This window comes from Erpetoichthys calabaricus, chromosome 6 (genome assembly GCF_900747795.2).
Source record: "Erpetoichthys calabaricus chromosome 6, fErpCal1.3, whole genome shotgun sequence".
NCBI classification, from domain to species: domain Eukaryota; kingdom Metazoa; phylum Chordata; class Cladistia; order Polypteriformes; family Polypteridae; genus Erpetoichthys; species Erpetoichthys calabaricus.
Window position 1 is genome coordinate 210,173,196 of NC_041399.2, and position 20,817 is coordinate 210,194,012.

At 39.6% G+C, this 20,817-nt stretch overlaps 1 protein-coding gene across 1 annotated transcript in view; it reads right to left on the minus strand.

Moving 5' to 3' along the window:
* Positions 1-18,166, minus strand: part of LOC114653844 (arf-GAP with SH3 domain, ANK repeat and PH domain-containing protein 1-like) — a 354,271-nt gene extending 336,105 nt beyond the window's left edge. The window contains 2 exon segments of the mRNA XM_028804406.2: positions 11,982-12,074; positions 17,744-18,166. Coding sequence (XP_028660239.2) covers positions 11,982-12,040 — 59 coding nt within the window. The 5' untranslated portion in view covers positions 12,041-12,074; positions 17,744-18,166.
* Positions 18,167-20,817: the final 2,651 nt, after the last annotated feature.

Here is a 20,817-nt window from a genome sequence, read left to right on the forward strand (position 1 = left end):
AGTCAGGCTGCTGAAGGCAAAGCTACGCTCTCAATTCTCGCCGTTTTAGTCTTTTCTCTCTCCTCCCGGGACTCAGTTCCGTACTACCCTCTGAAACATCGACGTTTTAAGCCGGTAAAGTGTTTTATTCCTCTTTCCCCCACTTCATTACACCCTCCTTCAAATTGACACTCGCTGCTGGACAGAACTGCCAGCTCTGTTTCCCCCTTTCTTTTCTCCGGTGACGGTCGAGACTCTCTGACACTGACACGCTCCGGCCTCCCTCCCTCACTCTCTCTCTCTCTCTCTCTCCGGCCCAGTCACGCGCATCCATTACAAACGTTCTGCGCATGCGTCACTTACAATGCGCTACTCTTGCCGCCACAAGCACGAGCTTGGCGTGGGAGGTGGGGAGCTTTGGTATTTACTACTTCTGAGGGAGCTTTACTCTGATGGCACGTCTATAACACCTCAGCAATACATTACATGAGCAAAATATATACAAAAAACGTTAAATGTATTACATTATCGCAATTATGACAAGATAAAGTTTGCCTGGGGCAGCATAAATAGAAAGATAGATGGGAAAGGCAGTATATGATAGATAGATACATAGATAGCTAGAAAAGGAACTATATTTTAGATAAAGACAGATAGATAGGACAGGTAGGAAATGCAGATATACATTAGCTAGCTATCTAAATATGAAAGGCACTATATAAGACATACCAAGAAAGACAGGTATGGAAGTCACTATGTATTAGATAGCTAGATAGATGGATAAGTATGAAAGGCACTACATCTCAGATAGATAAAGACATGAAAGGCACTATATATTAGAGGAATAGGTAGATAGATAAATAGATATGAAAGGTTAGATTATTTATTATTAGATAAATAAACAGATATATTTACATTTACTTATTTGGCTGATGCCTTAATCCAAGGTGACTTACAACATTTATGATACAATTGGTTACATTTCTTTTGCTTTTCCAGATAGAGCACAGACAGGTCAAGTGACTTGCTCAGGATCACAGGATTTGAACCCACAACCTTTGGGTTTTAAATCCAAAGCCTTAACTACTAGAGCACACTGATAGATATGAAAGGCACTATATATTAGATAGATTGATAGATATGAAGACATTATCTATGTGATATATAGGCAGGTAGGAAAGGCAATATATATTAGACAGACTAATAGATATACAGTAGAAGACACTAGACATTAGATTGATACTGTATATACATACAGTAGATAGACAAGCATAAAGTTACTATGTATATGTTAGACAGATAGATAGGGATAAAAAGTACTATATATTAGATAGCTAGATCAATAGATATGAAAGGTACTATACATTAGACATCTAGATAGACGTATATGAAAGGCATTATATATTATATAGTTATGAAAGGCACTACATATTATATATCCAGCTAGACAGGTACGAAAGGCACTATATATTATGCACATAGATAGATAGATAGATAGATAGATAGATAGATAGATAGATAGATAGATAGATATGAAATGCATTATTTAGTAGACAGACTGACAGATACACAGACAGATGGACAGATATGAAAGGCACTACATATTAAATATCTAGATAGATAGGTATGTAAGACCTCTATCTAAGATATATCACATAGATAGATAGATAGATAGATAGATAGATAGATAGATAGATAGATAGATAGATAGATAGATAGATAGATAGATAGATAGATAGATTGCACTTTACTTGTCCCCAGGTGGAAATTTGGCTTTTTACCAAAGCTCAGTAAGTACACAAACACTATGACAAACAACAACTCTATCAAATACACATCAGAAAGACTAAACACAAAGAAAACTTCTGACTTGGCTAAAGGTGAGAAGAGCAGTCCCAGTCCCAGTGAGGCATTAATAAGATGTACAGTACTGCTATAGGTATAAAGGAGCCCCCATAGTGTTTCTTCAAACATATCTGCTGAATAATTCGTACTGGTACAATGGTCTATTCACAGATCCAGTGTCCTGGGTTCATAGCCCATACCCAGCTGCTTGCCCACTCTCCCATTATCTCTATGAGTTTTTCTCCATATACTCCAGTTTTCAACCTATTTTGAAATTATGTTTTGTTAAGTTAAGTGGCAATTTTGTACTGATCCAGTGGGGGTATGCATGTTGTCCAAGACTGGTTTCTGCACTGAGGCCAGTGCTGCCTGGTTAGGCTCTGACCACCCCAATGACCCTGACCAGGACATGCTTAAGAGATTTGATTACTCAGCCAACCTGGAAGCATCTAGGAATTCTCCAGGAGGTGCTAGAAGAAGCTGCTGTGGACAGGAAAGCCTGATTGGCTTTACTCAGTGTGTTTCTACTGTAGCTGTCATCAAAATAAGTGGAATGATAATTGTGAAAATAAAATGGCGATGATGAAGAATCCATTTTTAATACTTTTTTGGCACCAATGGTGTTATTTTGTGCATTTTGGCTTGCTACAAAGTCACCTGTCTATCATAAATTGTTAAGATTTCCTGTGTCACTGTACTGCTTGAGAATTTTCTATCTCATCTACTGTACATGTAATGCCATTCATAACTACAGTAGTCATATAAAAATATTATTATACAATGTTGAATCTCAGTGGATTTAGTTTAGCTTTTTTGACATTGATCAATGGAAAAGGATTCTTTAATATCAAAGTGACAATGTGGTCTAAATTAATTAGAAAATATAAAACATAAAATAATGGATTGCAGAAGATATGTGACATCTCTAAATCCTCAAAGGTGCAGTCAGTTGGTTTTGGTCCCAGAATTGGTGCAATGGAGATCACCTGTCTGAGGTTTCAGTTGATTGTATCTGGAACATCCAACTTGTGATAAGCCAGTATGGTGAGCTAACCTACACTTTGAAGGAACACTCCAAGCCAGTCCATGAAAAGAAGATTGGAAAGCACAAGTCAAGAAATGGAAACAAGAAAATACCCAAGTTGCTACCACTGCAGACCATCCACATAGAGACCTATGAGGCCTCTTAACACAAAATAATTCACCTTTGGCAGACGCGACAACCTTGAGTCTACGCACAGGTTTCTCTTTATCTATCAGCTCTGACATTTCTCCATTTTCTATTTTGTAAAACTCCTTAAGCTCTATTAGGTGTCGTGGTGGCTCTGAGGCTAGGGATCTGCATTGCCAATTGGAAGGTTACTGGTTTCGAATCCCGCAAATGCCAAAAAAGGACTCCGCTCTGTTGGGCTCTTGAGCAAGGCCCCTAACCTGCAATTGCTGAGTGCTTTGAGTAGTGAGAAAAGTGCTATATAAATGCAAATAATAATAATAATAATAATTATTATTATTATTATTATTATTATTATTATTATTATTATTATGTTGATCATGAGCGAACAAACTTTTTCAACTGCAGCCACAACGTCTTAATTGAGAACTGGACTCTGACTTGGCCACTCCAAGACATTAACATTGTTTTGAAGCCATTCCTGTCCAGCTTTCCCTCGATGTCTTGGTGGAAAACAAATTTTCTCCCAAGGCACAGGTTTCTTGCAGAGTCCACCAGGTTTTCCATCAAGATTTTCAGGTATTTTGCTGTATTCATTTTACGATTACAACCCTTCTTGGACCTGCTGCAGAGATTGCAATCTGATTGCTGCCACCACCATGTCTCACAGTGGGGATGGTGTGTTTTTGGTAATTTGCAGTGTAAGGAATAACAACAAATACGACATTCAGTCTAATGGCCAAACAGCTAAATTTTGGCCTCATCAAACCATAGAATCTTCTTCTAGCTGACTTCAAAGTCTTCCATGTCCCTTCTGCTAAGATGTCCCATATGTTTTTTTCTCTTTTCTACTCTGACATAAAGCTGCAATTGGTAAAAACACTCGGAGAACATTGTCTGCACAGTCTCTTAAATGTGCTCGACTCTAACTTATAACTTCTCCAAAGTTCTCAGAGGTCTTTTGGTGGTCTCCCTCACTCATTTCCTTCGGTTTTTCACTGATGGCCTACACTGGGCAGATTTCCAGCTCTGTCATACACTTTCCATTTCCTCATGATTAATTTAACATAATATTGAACAACTTGGATATTTTACTGTCTCCATTTTGACTTGTGCTTTTCACTGAGTTGCTTGTTGTGTTCTTAATCTTTATTGCTTAGGTTAGGCCACCATACTGACTTCCCACAAGCTTGACCTTCAGGTGCATTTAGACTACAATCAAATGAAACCCCAGACAAGTGATCTCCACTGAACTAATTCTGTCACTTCTAAAACCAATTGGCTCAACCAGTGAGGATTTAGGGCTGTCATACTGAAGGGGGTGAATACTTGTGAGATCAATTATTTTGTGTTTTGTAATTTGGACCACTTTGCAAAGATCTTTTTTTCACTTTGATATCAAAGAATCTTTTCCTGTTGGACAGTGTCAAAAAGCCAAATTAAATCCACTGGTATTCAATGGTATAATAAAAACAACATGAAAACTACCGAGGGGGTGGGGGGGGGATATTTTTATAGGCATTCTATATTACATAGTACAGGGCTTCTTAAATATTTTTTGTCACAACCCAATCTTACCCTTCTTAGTGTCCTTAAGACCCATTCCTTGTTAAGTGTCCTGACAATTTTCTGGGGGAGGGGGAAGTGTCACCCTTGGAGAATCACCACTGATCTAGTGATGGGCGATTTGTGAACATTAATTTCTTTTTGAACGACTATTTTCAGTGAATCATATGAATCGATTTGTGAGCATGAACAGATCGGTTCAGTGGAGCTCAAAATGACTACCTGTCATTGTCTTCTGTTTCACTGTCACTGCCCACTGGTGGATGTATATAGCGCATGTGCAACAGCCACCTGACTCGTGAGTCTCGAATTATTTGATTCATGAACAAGTCAGTACCCGAGAATTAGTCTAATGATTGTCATTCATTTGATTCATGAACAAGTCAGTATCCAAGAATCATTATTGCGATTTTCATTTATCTGAATTGTGAATGAGTCAATAAATGAGAATCATCTAACGATTCTCATTCATTTAATATCTGAAGAAGTCAGTACCCAAGAATGAGTCTCATCATTTGATTCGTGAACAAGTCAGTATCTGAGAATCAGTATAACGATTCTCGTTGATTTGATTAATGAACGAGTCAGTATCCGAGAATCATTTTTGCGATTCTCATCTAACGATTCTCATTCATTTGATTTGTGAAGGAATCAGTAGCCAGGAATCAGTCTAACAATTCTTGCTATTTGATTCATGAACAAGTCAGTACCTGAGAATCGAACAATTCTTATTCATTTAATTTATGAACGAGTCAGTAAACGAGAATCACCTGACAATTCTCAATCAGTTGATTTGTGAAGGAGTCAGTACCAGAGAATGAGTCTAATGATTCTTGTTCATATGATTTGTGAATGAGTCAGTATCTGAGAATCATTTTAGTGATTCTCATTCATTTTATTTGTGAAGTCAGTAAACGAGAATCATCTAACAATTCTCTTCCATTTGATTCAAATCAGTAAATGTTGCACAGTTCTCATTCACTTGTGATTCTGTAATGTAATGTCTTATTTTAATTATGCATGTTAAATGTGTTATCATATGTGTGGAAACAGGACAACAGCAAATGAATGATCATGTTAAATATATATTTATATTAATTAAATATATATTATATTAATTAATAATATATTTATAGATAATTAAAACTAGTTTAACAAGCAATAGCATTAATTATCTTTTTATATACACACATATGAAACTAATGTATGAAATATTAAATTAAATATTTGTGATCTACAGTATAAGCTATCCCATAAAATTAATCAAATTAATCAAAAGAATCGATTCACTTAAACGGGTAGTTTGAAAAAATTCAATTCAGTGAATTGAATTGAAATGCCCATGTCCACATTGCTGAATCACCACCAATTGTTCGTCAAAGTGGCGGGGTGGAATCCACCTTGGAGAATTGGTAGAATCGCCAGCGATTGTTTAATCAACCAGCAGCGACGCACTGTGACCTGTTTTCATTAAATACAACAGTGACTCTTGCCTGAACAGCATTAGGGTCACAACCCATAGTTTAAGAAACCCTGATATAGTGCATTTCATATTTATCTCTCAATTACATGGCATGTTTTATAACTATTTCTCTAACTTTCTACTGATCTTATACAGTATTAAGTTTAATATGTGCCTATCTGTATCATACTTTATATATCTATTTAATAGTAAATCCAAATTCGGCTCATATCGATAAATGTGGATGGGTATTTCAGGGCACCCTACTGCAGACTTGGTTCCTACCATAGACGTCATTCTTGTACTTAAAAAACAAAAAGACCCAACAAATAAAATATCCAATATGCACTTTTAAATGTAATGAAATATGATTTACAGTACTTTGAATTTAACATTTTACAACAGTAATTAGGTTGACATATCTTATACCGCACAGGCAGCAGTATTCCAATTCCAGTTCTCTGCTATGATTATGCAAATGAATACAGGCAGTGTGGATATTAGACATCCAGCATCCTAGATTCGAATTACACATCCAGCGATTATTTGCATGGTATTCGGTCAGCCTCTGTCTGTATGGGATTCCTTCCTAATGCTCTGGTTTTCCTCCCACATCCCCAAACATGTGCAGTTTAGATTAGATGGCAATTCCAGCTGCCCACTGCATGAGTGTGCACTCTGATGGATGGCCCCCTCATCCGTGACTCTGTGTCCAGTGCTGCTAGGATAGGCTCTGACCTCCACATTCCTGAACTGGATTATTCATAACATTACTATATGTACTGTACATACTGTATTTAGCAGGCCCCTTCACCTAAGGTGACTTACATTATCAGGATATATTTGAGTTTCCACATTTTTTCTTTTATAATTGGAGTACAAAACGGTCAGATAATTCATTTAGTGTTACACCATGATGACCAAGCAGGCAGCCTTGGAATTAGAGGTCTGATATCAATGCTGTTTGTATTTATCAGCATAATCATAACAGAGAACACTGATACCTGTATGCAATCTATTCTCCATTTCATCATTGTAAGAGATGTCATCCTAATTACTGTTATAAAATGTTACACTCAAAGTACTGTAAACCACATTTCATTAGATTAACAATGTGGGATTTAAAGTTTCATTGATTTGGTCTGTTTCTTTTTTAAGGTACAAGAGTGACACCTATGGGCAAACCATTTTAATTTATTGTGTTCATATGAATTACTTCTGTACACTTTGAAACTTCAGTTTTTATGCTGACTCACCTGAAAGAGAAAACCCCCATTTATATATATATAAATGTGCTGTACATTTCATTTTAAATGGATACATTTGGCATTTTTGTCAATTAATCTACACTCAATAACCCATACATAAGTGAAACTGTGTTTCTCAAAAGATTTGCAAATTCATTAAAGGTCAAAACTGAAATCTCTCATTCATATTTTGTATTTTAATATTTTAATTTTATATTTTTGAAATTGTTAATTTCCCCCTAGGATCAATAAATTATCTATCTATCTATCTATCTATCTATCTATCTATCTATCTATCTATCTATCTATCTATCTATCTATCTATCTATCTATATTAGCATTCAGACCCTTTGCTGTGGCTCTCCAAATTGTTCTCGGTGCCTTCAGTTTGCTTTCATTCTCCTTAAGATGTGTCTAGAACTTTACTGGAGTTTGCCTGTGAAAAACTGAATTGATTGGACATTGTTTATAAAGGTACATGAGTACATGTATAGAAGGTCTCACAAAACATGATATTCAATCCATCCATTATCCAAACCACTATATCCTAACGAGAAGGTCACAGGGGTCTGCTGGAGCCAATCCCAGCCAACACAGGGCGCAAGGCAGGAAACAAACCCCGGGCAGGGCGCCAGCCCACCGCAGGGTGCGCGCACACACACCCACACCAAGCACACACTAGGGACAATTTAGGATCGCCAATTCACCTAACCTGCATGTCTTTGGACTGTGGGAGGAAACCAGAGTACCAGTAGGAAACCCATGCAGACACGGGGAGAACATGCAAACTCCACGCAGGGAGGACCTGGGAAGCGAACCCGGGTCTCCTCACTGCGAAGCAGCAGTGCTGCCAACTGAGCCACCATGCCGCCCACACAATGTTTTAGGACAAAAAAATAAAATATGAAGTCCAAGACTTCCAAATTACTTGTCTGGTTATTCGGTTTGGCACTGTGCTCCAGGGAACACTCAAAGCTTTAGAAACAGTTTGATCCCATTGCCCTCACTTATGCCTGATCACAATTTCAGATCTATAAAGGGTTTCTTGAACTTCATTGCTTGGTTTTTATTCTGACATGCTATGTAAATTGCGGGACCTTCTATACACAGGTACATGTTTGCCTTTCTAAACAATGTCCAACCAATTCAGTTTGTCACAGGTGGACCCCACAAGACACATCTCTAGGAACTAAAGCAAACAGGAGACTGGAGTGTCACAGCAAAGGGTCTGAATACTTAAAGAAATGAAAGATTTAAGTTTTTTAGCTTTTAAGAAATCTGCAAAACTTTATAAAAACATGTGTTCACTTTTTCACTTATTCAATGTATTGATAAGAATGGGGAAAATCTTAGGGGGCCCTAGAAACGGTAACAAAACAGGACTACACAAAAGTTTTCTAGGAATGGGAAAAGTGTCAGGACAAATGTACTATATATACATACCATATATACTCACTTATAAGTCGGGTCTTGAAACCTGAATTCTCGATTATAAAATCAGACCCCGACTTATACGCCAGTTCAAAAATGCGACACTTAATTTTTTTTTTTTTCTTCTTGCCTCCTCCAATCTCGCATCAGTTTCTCAGGTGCATCAAAGTTTGTTGCAGCAGCATTGTTGCCAATTTCTTTTGCCACTTCAACGACTTTTAATTTAAAACCAAATTGAACGCTCCATCGTAGATAAGGGATGCTCTTACGATAAAGATGTATGAGGGTGTGAGATACAAAAAACACAAATCAGTGCAAACGTTGCTTCGGAATAGTTCAGGTATTACCGTGTAGTCACATAGGCACAATAGAGAGAGAGAGGTTAGGAGTATGTGCTGATACAGTGCATTGCCGCACCCAAATAGAAAAAAAAGGCCGTGTGCTCTGTGGTTACTCTCTCAGGTGGGCGTTAGCATATCATAATCTCTTAGACCAAATAGGGTGAGATTTCCGCAATCGACTTATACTTATCCGCGAGTACATAAGGTATACGACCGACATTATAAAATACCAGAAATTATACAGTAAAATCAAGTCCTGACTTAGTGGGAGAACTTATCCGCGAGTATATACGGTAATTAACCATAGTAAAAAACAGCAAAACATAATAAATTGAAAGAAAATTATGTTTCATGTTGCGTTAGAGGTATTCGTTGCATTATACGTTTTTGTTCTGTTTGGCTTTGAAATTAATACGCAAATACTTTTTAAACTTTCACTTTTACTGTAAAACTTCAGTAAAAACAATATTTGGAATTAACTTTTTGTCAATATCGCATTGAATTTTGATTCCGTGTTTGGAGTTACATCATGACAACGCAACGTATAACTGCGATGAGTGAATATCGTTTCTTTCTCTCTAATAAATAAAACGACTTTTTCGAATGTTTGTCCCTGTGATTTGTTAATTGTCATAGCAAAAGCTATTCTAACGGGAAACTGTAAACATTTTAATACTGTCATAGACGGCAGGCAGCTCAATCCGGTCGGGAGGTCCCAGGAAGGGAGGAATGGAGAAGGGCAGCCTTTTTAGGATACTGCCTCCCCCAGGACGCTAGGTGGTAGATCCCCTGGACGGTAAAAGTACCCCGGATTCCCGCAGGGCATCATGGGATGTGGAGTCCATTTTCTCAGCACTGTTGGGTGCTGTGGGTGCCGCCAGGGGGAGCTCCTAAAGGACCTGGGGACTCTTATTTTTCATACAACCCGGAAGTACTTCAGAGTCACGAGGATGGAAGCCCACAGTACTTCCGGGATATTTGAGGACTGATGATGTGGCATTTGACCCGGAAAAAGGGAAGGAGCAATTCCGGGTCAAGGAATATAAAAAGGACTATTAGAGACCCAGCAAGAGAGCCGGAGTTGGGTGCTTGGGTAATGAAGCTGCTGGGAGTGGAGGATTGTTATTGATTTATTGTATGGCTAGTCATTTAGCCCATTACAATAACGGGTGCTAGAACAGTAGTGCATAAACATTAGTAGGAACAGTCTATATTAAATGGCAAGGGACTTTGACCTCATTCTTTTTGTTGGTCGTATTTTTCTTTCTTTCAGCCTTTCTTTTGTTGATGTTTACTTGCTGAGCTGACCGTTCTTCGTGGGCTGCCGCCGTGTATTGTGTGTCTTTAATTTTCTGTGACAGTAATACTGTCTTGTACGTCCGCTGGCTTGTACGTCTGTAATATACCTTTAATTTTCTCTGGCGGTAATACAGGCGTGCGCGTCGGTAATATGCCTTTAATCTCCTCTGACAGTAATACTGGCTTGTATGTGGCTGTAATATGCATCACTGTATTGTGTGCCTTTAATTTCCTCTCGCAGTAATACTAGTTTGTATTTCCGTAAAACGCCTCTAACTTTCTCTGACAGTAATATCGCGCATCGCACTGTGCCCCGCGCATGCGCACTTCACCAGAAGCCCCGCGCATGCGCACTTCACCAGAAGACACACACACACGGACACCTGGACGCACAAAGGGATTTTATTAAAGAGGATTATTATTATTGAGTATTGGAGAATTGTGGAGTGTGCGGTGCTTTGTGCACTTTATTGAAGAGAAATATTAAAATTCTTCTTGGTGCTTTTACAAGTGTGTCCTGGACATCTGTCTGTGGGGTTTCACGGGGCAACAGCACCCCTAGCATCCACAATACGAACGGCATATCAAGATTTCCTTTGGTGTATATTGTTATCTCCTGAAGATGTACTATATTGCCTTTTAAAATTTTACATGACAGAATTGTTCGACCAATTTTGAATACAACTAATTATGTCCTATTGCATAGCCCATCACTCAGACATAAATTATGCAATAACATTACAATGCATCCTTCTTTCAAAAGTAATTCAGCCGGTGGAGGATCGGACAGTGTTAGCGTTTGTAGATATTCTTCATGATATTGTAAGCTGATGTTTTCATCTTCCGCAACATCACCACCAACTGTTTCAGCACAGTCTATTGATACGCATTTAACCAATTTGCCATGTAGCCCATCAACAATTTTTGCGTTAATTCGTTTGACTTTATCGTTTCTCTGTGCTACGATTGCCCGTGTACTCATTTCTTCTGTTGATAACCCTTCGGGATGAAAGTCTTCAATAAGATTTGGACATAATAAGTCTTCTTTTATTGGGAACTTAAAGTGAGGAAAACGTAAAACTTTATAAGAGCGCAGGAACTGTGTCTGACAAAAGCATTCACATGAATGAGAGGTGAGAGGACCGTGGGTATGGGCCGTTAATCTGTAATGGTTGAGAGGAGGGCGGGACTTGAAAAAATCTCTTGGCAATATTCTTGTCTCGTCTCAAGATTTTCTTTTATAATAGAGAGATTTGAATACAAAAATAACTTTCTTAGATCTCCTTAATTACGATTGGGGAGTGTAGGAGGATGTGACTTATCCTAATAGCAGGGTGCAAGGCAGGGATAGAGGGCCAGTCCATGGCAGTACCCATTCACATACCATGCTAATCTAGAATTGCCAGTTAAAATAACACATGTCATTGGGAATATGGAAGAAAAACCAAGTACCTGGAAATAAAACCCACATTGACATGGGGAGAGAGTGCAAGAAGACAGAAAATAACCAGATGTATGGAATTGGAAGCCAAGACATTAGATCCATGAAGTAGCTAAGCTGCCCTTCCTGCTCAATGATTATATTATTAATATTTCTTATTTATGTTTTGACACTGTTAATAGTGAATATATGCCCTTACCGATTCCACAGCGAATCCTTAGATGAAAAGCTTGACAGCCTTGTAGATGAAGATCTCATCTTGTTTCGGTCACCTCCAAATTAGACTGACTGCCTGCGAAAGGATTAATCAAAAGATTTAGTCAGACAGGCCAACTCTCTGAAATAACAGTACTGCATTATTTCTCTTATGAACATGAAATGTTAAAGAATACTGTTGTGAATTTGAACCAGATAACATGACATTCTTAATACTGATTAATGAAAGTCACAAGGGGGCTGGCTAACAGAGTCTGACAAGCTGCCAGTCCACTGCAGGGCAAACTAACACACATACAGTGCAGTATGTGGTAAAGCGTATTTAGAGGTCCATGGCAGCGTGAGGATTTTTTAAAAATAAAAACAGTGGGTCTGCATAATTAGTCCACATCAGCAATCCGCAGATAGGTTTTGGAAAATAAAAAAAGCACTGAGTACTTTGGAGCACCAAACCTTTTCTTGTTATGTATCCACATTGCCCAGTCCATCCTTGGTTTACGTCTATCAATATCCCAGGTTCAAAGGGAAGTATTCGATCTGTCAGCAATCACAGCATCACGACACACAATAAAAATAACATTTACATTTATTTGCTTAGCAGATGCTTTAATCCAAAGCGACTTACAAAAGAGGTCAACATAATCGAGTAAACATCAGACTGGGGGACTGTTTGGGGACAAGTGTGACAGGACAAGGTGACAAAATTGATCATCACAAGTGAAGACCTCAGACCAGAATACAAGTGATTTACAATTTCTAGATTACAAAACCTAACATATAAGTTAGGCAGAAATTCAGAGAACAAGAGGGTCTTCAAACGCCTCTTAAACACATTCAAGGAGTCGGTAGTTTAATTGGAGGTGGGCAGTTCATTCCACCAGCTAGGAGTTGCACATGAAAAGAAAAGAGTCTGAACTGAGATTTGAGATTTGATACCATGCAGAGGTGCCATTGGTAGACGCTGTTCGTCAGCAGACCTGAGTGGGCAACAAGGAGCAGAGGACCTCACAAGTGTCTCCATATACAGTCATATGAAAAAGTTTGGGAACCCATATCAGCCTGCATAATAATTTACTCTCCTTTCAACAAAAAAGATAACAGTGGTCTGTCTTTCATTTCCTAGGAACATCTGAGTACTGCAGTGTTTTCCGAACAAAGATTTTTAGTGACGCAGTATTTAGTTGTAGGAAATTAAATCAAATGTGAAAAACTGGCTGCGCACAAATGTGGGTCCCCTTGTCATTGTGCTGATTTGAATGCCTGTCACTGCTCAATGCTGATTACTTGTAACACCAAATTGGTTGGATGAGCTCGTTAAGCCTTGAACTTCATAGACAGGTGTGTCCAATCACGAGATATAAAGGTATTTAAGGTGGTCAATTGCAAGTTGTGCTTCCTTCCCTTTGACTCTCCTCTGAAGAGTGACAGCATGGGATCCTCAAAGCAACTCTCCAAAGATCTGAAAACAAAGATTGTTCAGTCTCATGGTTTAGGGGAAGGCTACAAAAAGCTATCTCAGAGGTTTAAACTATCAGTCAACTGTAAGGAATGGAACCAGGAAATGGAAGGCCACAGGCACAGTTGCTGTTAAACCCAGCAGGTCTGGCAGGCCAAGAAAAATACAGGAGCGGCATATGAGCAGGATTGTGAGAATGGTTACAGACAACCCACAGATCACCTCCAAAGACCTGCAAGAACATCTTGCTGCAGATGGTATATCTGTACATCGTTCTACAATTCAGTGCAATTTGCACAAAGAACATCTGTATGGCAGGTTGATGAAAAAGAAGCCCTTTCTGCACTCACGCCACAAACAGAGTCACTTGTTGTATGCCAATGCTCATTTAGACAAGCCAGATTCATTTTGGAACAAAGTGCTTTGGACTGATGAGACAAAAATTGAGTCATTTGGTCAGAACAAAAAGCTCTTTGCATGGCAGAAGAACAACACCGCATTTCAAGAAAAACACCTGCTACCTACTGTCAAATTTGGTGGAGGTTCCATCATGCTGTGGGGCTGTGTGGCTAGTTCAGGGACTGGGGCCCTTGTTAAAGTCGAGGGTCAGATGAATTCAACCCAATATCAACAAATTCTTCAGGATAATGTTCAAGCATCAGTCACAAAGTTGAAGTTACGCAGGGGTTGGATATTCCATCAAGACAATGACCCAAAACACAGTTCAAAATCTACAAAGGCATTCATTCAGAGGGAGAAGTACAATGTTCTGGAATGGCCGTCACAGTCCCCTGACTTGAATATCATCTCAAATCTATGGGATGATTTGAAGCAGGCTGTCCATGCTCTGCAGCAATCAAATTGAACTGAACTGGAGAGATTTTGTATGGAAGAATGGTCAACAATACCTCCATCCAGAATCAGACACTCATCAAAGGCTACAGGAGGACAGCGTCTAGAGGCAGTTAGATTTGCAAAAGGAGGCTCAACTAAGTATTGATGTCACATATTAAAAGGAAGTTGCTACTTTGAAAGCTCAACCAAAGATAAACAAAAATCCAAAGAATTAAGAGGGGTTCCCAAACTTTTCCATATGACTGTACATATAAACTGCTCAAAAAATTCAAGGAACACTTTTTAACGAGAGTACAGCATCAAGTCAATGACACTTGTAGGCTATTGATCCGGTCAGTTGAGTATCAGAGGGGCTTGTTAATCAGTTTCAGCTGCTTTGGTGCACTAGAGGGGCAACAATGAGATGACCCCCAAAACAGGAATGAATGGGCTAACTGTTTTTTCACTCATTTGGCTACGGTCAGTGTCACTACTGGTAGCATGAGACCATACCTGGACCCTACAGAGCTGGCACAGGTAGTTCAACTTCTCCAGGATGGCATATCAATACGTGCCATTGCCAGAAGGTTTGCTGTGTCTCCCAGCACAGTCTCAAGAGCATGGAGGAGATTCGAGGAGACAGGCAGTTACTCTTAGAAAGTTGGACAGGGCCCCTCATAGAAGGTCCTTAACCCAACACCAAGACCAACCGGTATGTGTTCCTTTGGGCAAGGAGGAACAGGATAAGCACTGTCAGAGCCTACAAAATGACCTCCAGCAGGCAGGCCACTGGTGTGAATGTCTCTGACCAAACAATCAGAAACAGACTTCATGAGGGTGGCCTGAGGGCCTGACGTCCTCTAGTGGGCCCTGTGCTCACTGCCTGCCCAACACCGTGGAGCTCGATTGGCATTTGCCATAGAATACCAGAATTGGCAGGTCCACCACTGGCAATTTTATTTATAAGAATGTCATTTAAAATGAATGGATCGTTTATTTAGTTTCTTATAACTACTCATCAAGCATAGTGGACCTCCAATCAGTAAGAGAGTAAATATTTAATTCTCATTTCATGATTAGGGCAGCTCGGTAGCGGCAGTGGGTAACACTGCTGCCTCGCAGTTAGGAGACCCGGGTTCGCTTCCCGGGTCCTCCCTGCGTGGAGTTTGCATGTTCTCCCCGTGTCTGTGTGGGTTTCCTCCAGGTGCTCTGGTTTCCTCCCACAGTCCAAAGACATGCAGATTAGGTGCATTGGCGTTCCTAAATTGTTCCTAGTGTGTGCTTGGTGTGTGGGTGTGTGTGTGTGCCCTGCGGTGGGCTGGCGCCCTGCCCGGGGTTTGTTTCCTGCCTTGCGCCCTGTGTTGGCTGGGATTGGCTCCAGCAGACCCCCATGACCCTGTAGTTGGGATATAGCAGGTTGGATAATGGATGGATGGCCTTTCATGATTTTTACTCTATTAAATAAAAATTAATTTTTCTTTTACAGATTTATACAATTTCATGATTTTTACTACAATAAATAATAATTTTTCTTTTGTACATTTACAGATTTTACTAATATTCTGGCCACGACTGGTGGTTGGGCGCCAAACACGTGTCGCGTACTCTTTGCATTATTTGACAATAAACTATTTCAACCATATATATATATATATATATATACATACATACATACACACACACACACACACATAAGTGTGTTCATCCTGCTATGGACTAGCACCATGTGTGACCTATGCTTGCTGGGATAAGCACAAGCTTCTCTATAACCCTGTTTGGGATTTGGAAAAAAAAATGTATATACATATATATATATATATATATATATATATATATATATATTTATACTGTATATACACACACATTCACTCTCTCTGGGTAGATGGTAATACAGAAGATGCACACACACATACACATGTACCATATATATATTGTCAGATATGTGCAAGTAGTGAGGCAGCTATAGGCCTGCAAAAAAGGGCTATAACACCTCCAAGCAGAAGAGGGCGCTGTCAGTAACAAATCTCCTCTTTAACCTCAAAAACCAAACCCACCCAAGAATGCTGACATCATTTCCTGTGGCCAAAAAAAAAAAAATACTTGTCCCACCTCTTCCTCCCCAGATAGATATAAAGAACCACAGCACCAAATGTTGCCAATCATTTGTGGGACTCTTGTCTGAGTGTAGGATGGTGCACCAGAAGCAACATTTTTATGACTTTTTATATTTACCTATATGGTCTTATCATCACTTTTCTGTATTTTCATGTCATTTTTTTCTTTTGTATTACCTTGCTGGAACCTATGCCACCATAATGGGGCACATAGTAAAAACAATATACGGACAGGGTACAAGTCCAGCACACTCAGAGGAAACACACACAGAGAACAAGCAAATTCCACACAAAGAACAGCCAGGATAGGAACACCAGTCTCCTTATTATAGTGCTTCCACAACGCCACCATGCCAACCATAAGAAATAATTACATAAAAACTGTAATTAAATAAGAAGTCAGGATAGGAGTATGGCCTATCCCAGCTGGCACAGGGTGCATGGCAGGATGCCACCCCATCGTAAGGCGAACACCCACACATACACATATGCTTATACACAAGCACACTAGGGCTAGTTTAGCATTTTCCCTAACCTGCATGTCTTTGGGAGTGCACCACAGGGAAACAGGGAGAACATTGTTACCACCACTACACCACCATGCTGCCCTCCCAATGATACATATAATTGTAATATGTCTTATGTTCAAAATGAGGAAGGCGATCCGAATACATTACAATTTCTCATGTGCAATGGGTATACTTTTAGGATTAGCAGGGCAGAGGGAGGTTCAGTGACTTACTCCTGGTCACACATTAAGCCAGATGTCGGCACTGAGGCACAGCCTTGTGTTTTTTAAAAAGTTGAGTGCCTGATCCAGCACACCACACCACGTATTAACAGACCTACAGACGTATAAATGTATATGGCGTGATGTACGGATTCCTGCCTTGTTCCTTCATCCTCCCCCACGCGACCCCTTGACAGAAAACGTGTCTTCATGAAATGAATGAGCGTCGACTTGCCGTGTACTATTAGACATAAGCATGCTGACTTGACACATTAGCATAAATATGTTGAGATATTTACAACATACACATACATGCACATACCCACACACAAAATGGCACTCATGAACGATTCCCCGACTGCGATTTAGTTACCCATACGAGTGCTGCGGCCGCTGGGGTGGAACCCCGGGGTTTAAAACTGCCCAGTTCCTTTCTAGCGATAACGGTTTTGCCACTTTACCTCGCGATTTAGCAGGAAAAGTCCACACCGTGGAAGAAAAAACCTCGCGTGGGCGCATCTCCTTAACTACCGAATCTCAAGAAGCTTGAACCTCACGTTTCCCGGTTCTTTGCAGAGCCCGACCACGCCTAAGCGAGTCCGTTAACTTACCGATCGTGCGCCTCTCCGAATTCCGAGCCTTACTTTATAAAGTACATCCAAATCCAGGAATTTACGGTGGTGACCTGTGCCGTGTCGAAGAGTCCTCATATTGATGTCATTTTGCACGAGGCGCGATTTTTCCGTGTGTGTGCCAGTAAAGAAGGACTCGTTCGCTGGAGGGAAAAAAAAAATTAGCCGAGCGGAGTGCGGCGATCCGTCTCCATAGGCTGTTGCTGCGTAGGGATGCGCGGCCACGCAGAAGGGCAGGAAGGAAAAGCGAGCATGTGAGCGCCGACAGCCGCCAGGCTCTGCGAGCGAAGTCAGGAAATCGGGATACTGGGGCAGGAAACACCCCGCCGACACGACACTACTGGGAAATCGTGCCCCTTTCTCCAGTCCTCAGTATGTGTGTGTGTGTGTGTGTGTGCGTGCGTGTGTGCCTCTTATTTCTTGTCAGTCAGCAACTTGCGTTATTGGAGCTCTGCGTGGGCTGGAGGTGGGCAGGAAGGCAGAAGAATTTGCGTTTATAGCAACTGGACCCGAGAACAGCGGCGGTGCGGATCGGCAATCGGAGCTTCAGAGGCAGCGAAAAATGTGCTGATTGGCACGGGGGTGTGGGTGGAAGGCGGATTTGGGGGGCTGCTTCCACGTTTACCTGCTGTCTCCGTTAAGATACAGAACGCGGTTAGCAGGACAGGCTATCAATGGAGGGGGGGGGGGGGGGGATTTTGACATCATGAAAAGGTTTTTTTATTGTTGCTGTTTTCTTCCTAGTTTTAGTGTCTGGAACTGACCACCCTGTAATTTCTAACAGTTCCGGTGTCAGTGCCAAGTTTCTCACAGAATAACAGCTGGATGGATGCCGGGTTTTTTTTTTTTTCGCTTTTGAACTGGGGGCAGATTCCTTCAGTTTTCAGGGTTAGATGGGGTCTCAATGTGATAAACCAAATTACCATTTAGAAATATCTCAAAATGCATTTTTGAAGAGATCTGGAAATGCACTTAAGACATTTCAAAAAGAATTACGGGCATCTGAGAATACATCTCATTCAAGAGATCTCAAATGCAGCTCAAGATATCGTGCTCTAAATCAGGGGTAGGCAACGTCGGTCCTGGAGTGCCACAGTATGTGCAGGTTTTTGTTCCAACCCAGTTCCTTAAAGAGAACTCAATTATTGCTGATGAAGCACATATTGCTTAAGTGACATTTTAATGCTTCATTTTAGTGGTCTCGCTTGTTAAGGTTCTCCAACCTTAATTGCTTATTTCAATCTTAAACTGCTGCATTCAGTGTTTTAATTGCTCCTTATTAGCAATAAGATGTAAAAGACAAAGCAGCCAGCAGTTCTCCAGCTAGCTTTTTTCCAATTACATCTGTGTGTATTCATCATGCACGGTTTGATTTAATAAAACACTTAATAGAAAAATGTGACAGACTGAAAATGATCTGTTTTAGGCTTCAAATCATTTGGATGATATCCTTGGAAAGGAAAAAAATCTACGATATAAAAGCCTTACATTGCACAGACTAACAAGCCATAAAATTAAATAAGGTCTGAGATTGGCAATGATTGGTTTCTAATTAAGCAATTGGGTTGAATGAAAACCTGTAGCCACTGCGGCTCACCAGGACCGACATTGCCTACCCCTGTTTTACATCTCAAAGACATTTCGAGATATCTTAAAATAACCTCCCATGCTTTGTCCGATATTTGAAATTCATTTTGAGATTTCTTAAAATACACGGGAAGAACCATTGAAAGAATCGGAATTTTAGCAGGAAGTGATTTCAAGATATCTCCAGAAGTATGTGTGTTATCTTGAAATATGCAGGAAGTTATTTTGAGATGCCTAAAACTGCATTTGAGACATCACAGAATGCATAAATACCCATCTTCAGAAATCTTGAATTGCATTCCAGATATCTCAGAATGTACACTGCATTGTGGTCAGCCAAATTAACATTTAACGGTATCTCAAAATGCATTTTAAAGACATCTAGAAATGCACTTAAGACATCTGAAATAGAATTACAGATATCTGAAAATACATCTCTTTTAAGAGATCTCAAATGCAGTTCAAGATATCTTGCAAAAATTTCCATTGCATTTTGAGATATCTCAAATACATTTTGAGATATCATCTTTTGGAGATGCATTTTCAGATATCTCAAAATAATTAATGAGCATTTCAAGAAATCTCAGATACATTTCTAGATGTCTTAAAATAACCTCCCATGCTTTGTCAGATATCTGAAAGTCATTTTGAGATTTCTTAAAATAGACAGGAAGAACCTTGGAAAGAATTGGAATTTTAACCAGAAGTGATTTTGAGATATCTCACATGTATCTGAGTTATCTTGAAATACACATCACATTATTTTGAGATGCATGAAACTGCATTTGAGACATCACGGAATGCATAAATACTCATCTTCAGAAATCTTGAATTGCATTCCAGATATCTCAGAATGTACACTGCATTGTGGTCAGCCAAATTAACATTTAACGGTATCTCAAAATGCATTTTAAAGACATCTAGAAATGCACTTAAGACATCTCAAATAGAATTACAGATATCTGAAAATACATCTCTTGAAAGAGATCTCAAATGCAGCTCAAGATATCATGCTCTAAATCCCTGTTCATTTTGAGACATTTCAAATTCATTTCGAGATATCTTAAAATAACCTCCCATGCTTTGTCCAATATTTGAAATTCATTTTGAGATTTCTTAAAATACACGGGAAGAACCATTGAAAGAATCGGAATTTTAGCAGGAAGTGATTTCAAGATATCTCCAGAAGTATGTGTCGTTATCTTGAAATATGCAGGAAGTTATTTTGAGATGCCTAAAACTGCATTTGAAACATCACAGAATGCAGAAATACTCATCTTCAGAAATCTTGAATTTCATTCCAGATATCTCAGAATGTACACTGCATTGTGGTCAGCCAAATTAACATTTAATGGTATCTCAAAATGCATCCTAAATACATCTGGAAATGCACTTAAGACATCTGAAATAGAATTACAGATATCTTACATCTCTCTCAAGAGATCTCAAATGCAGTTCAAGAGGTG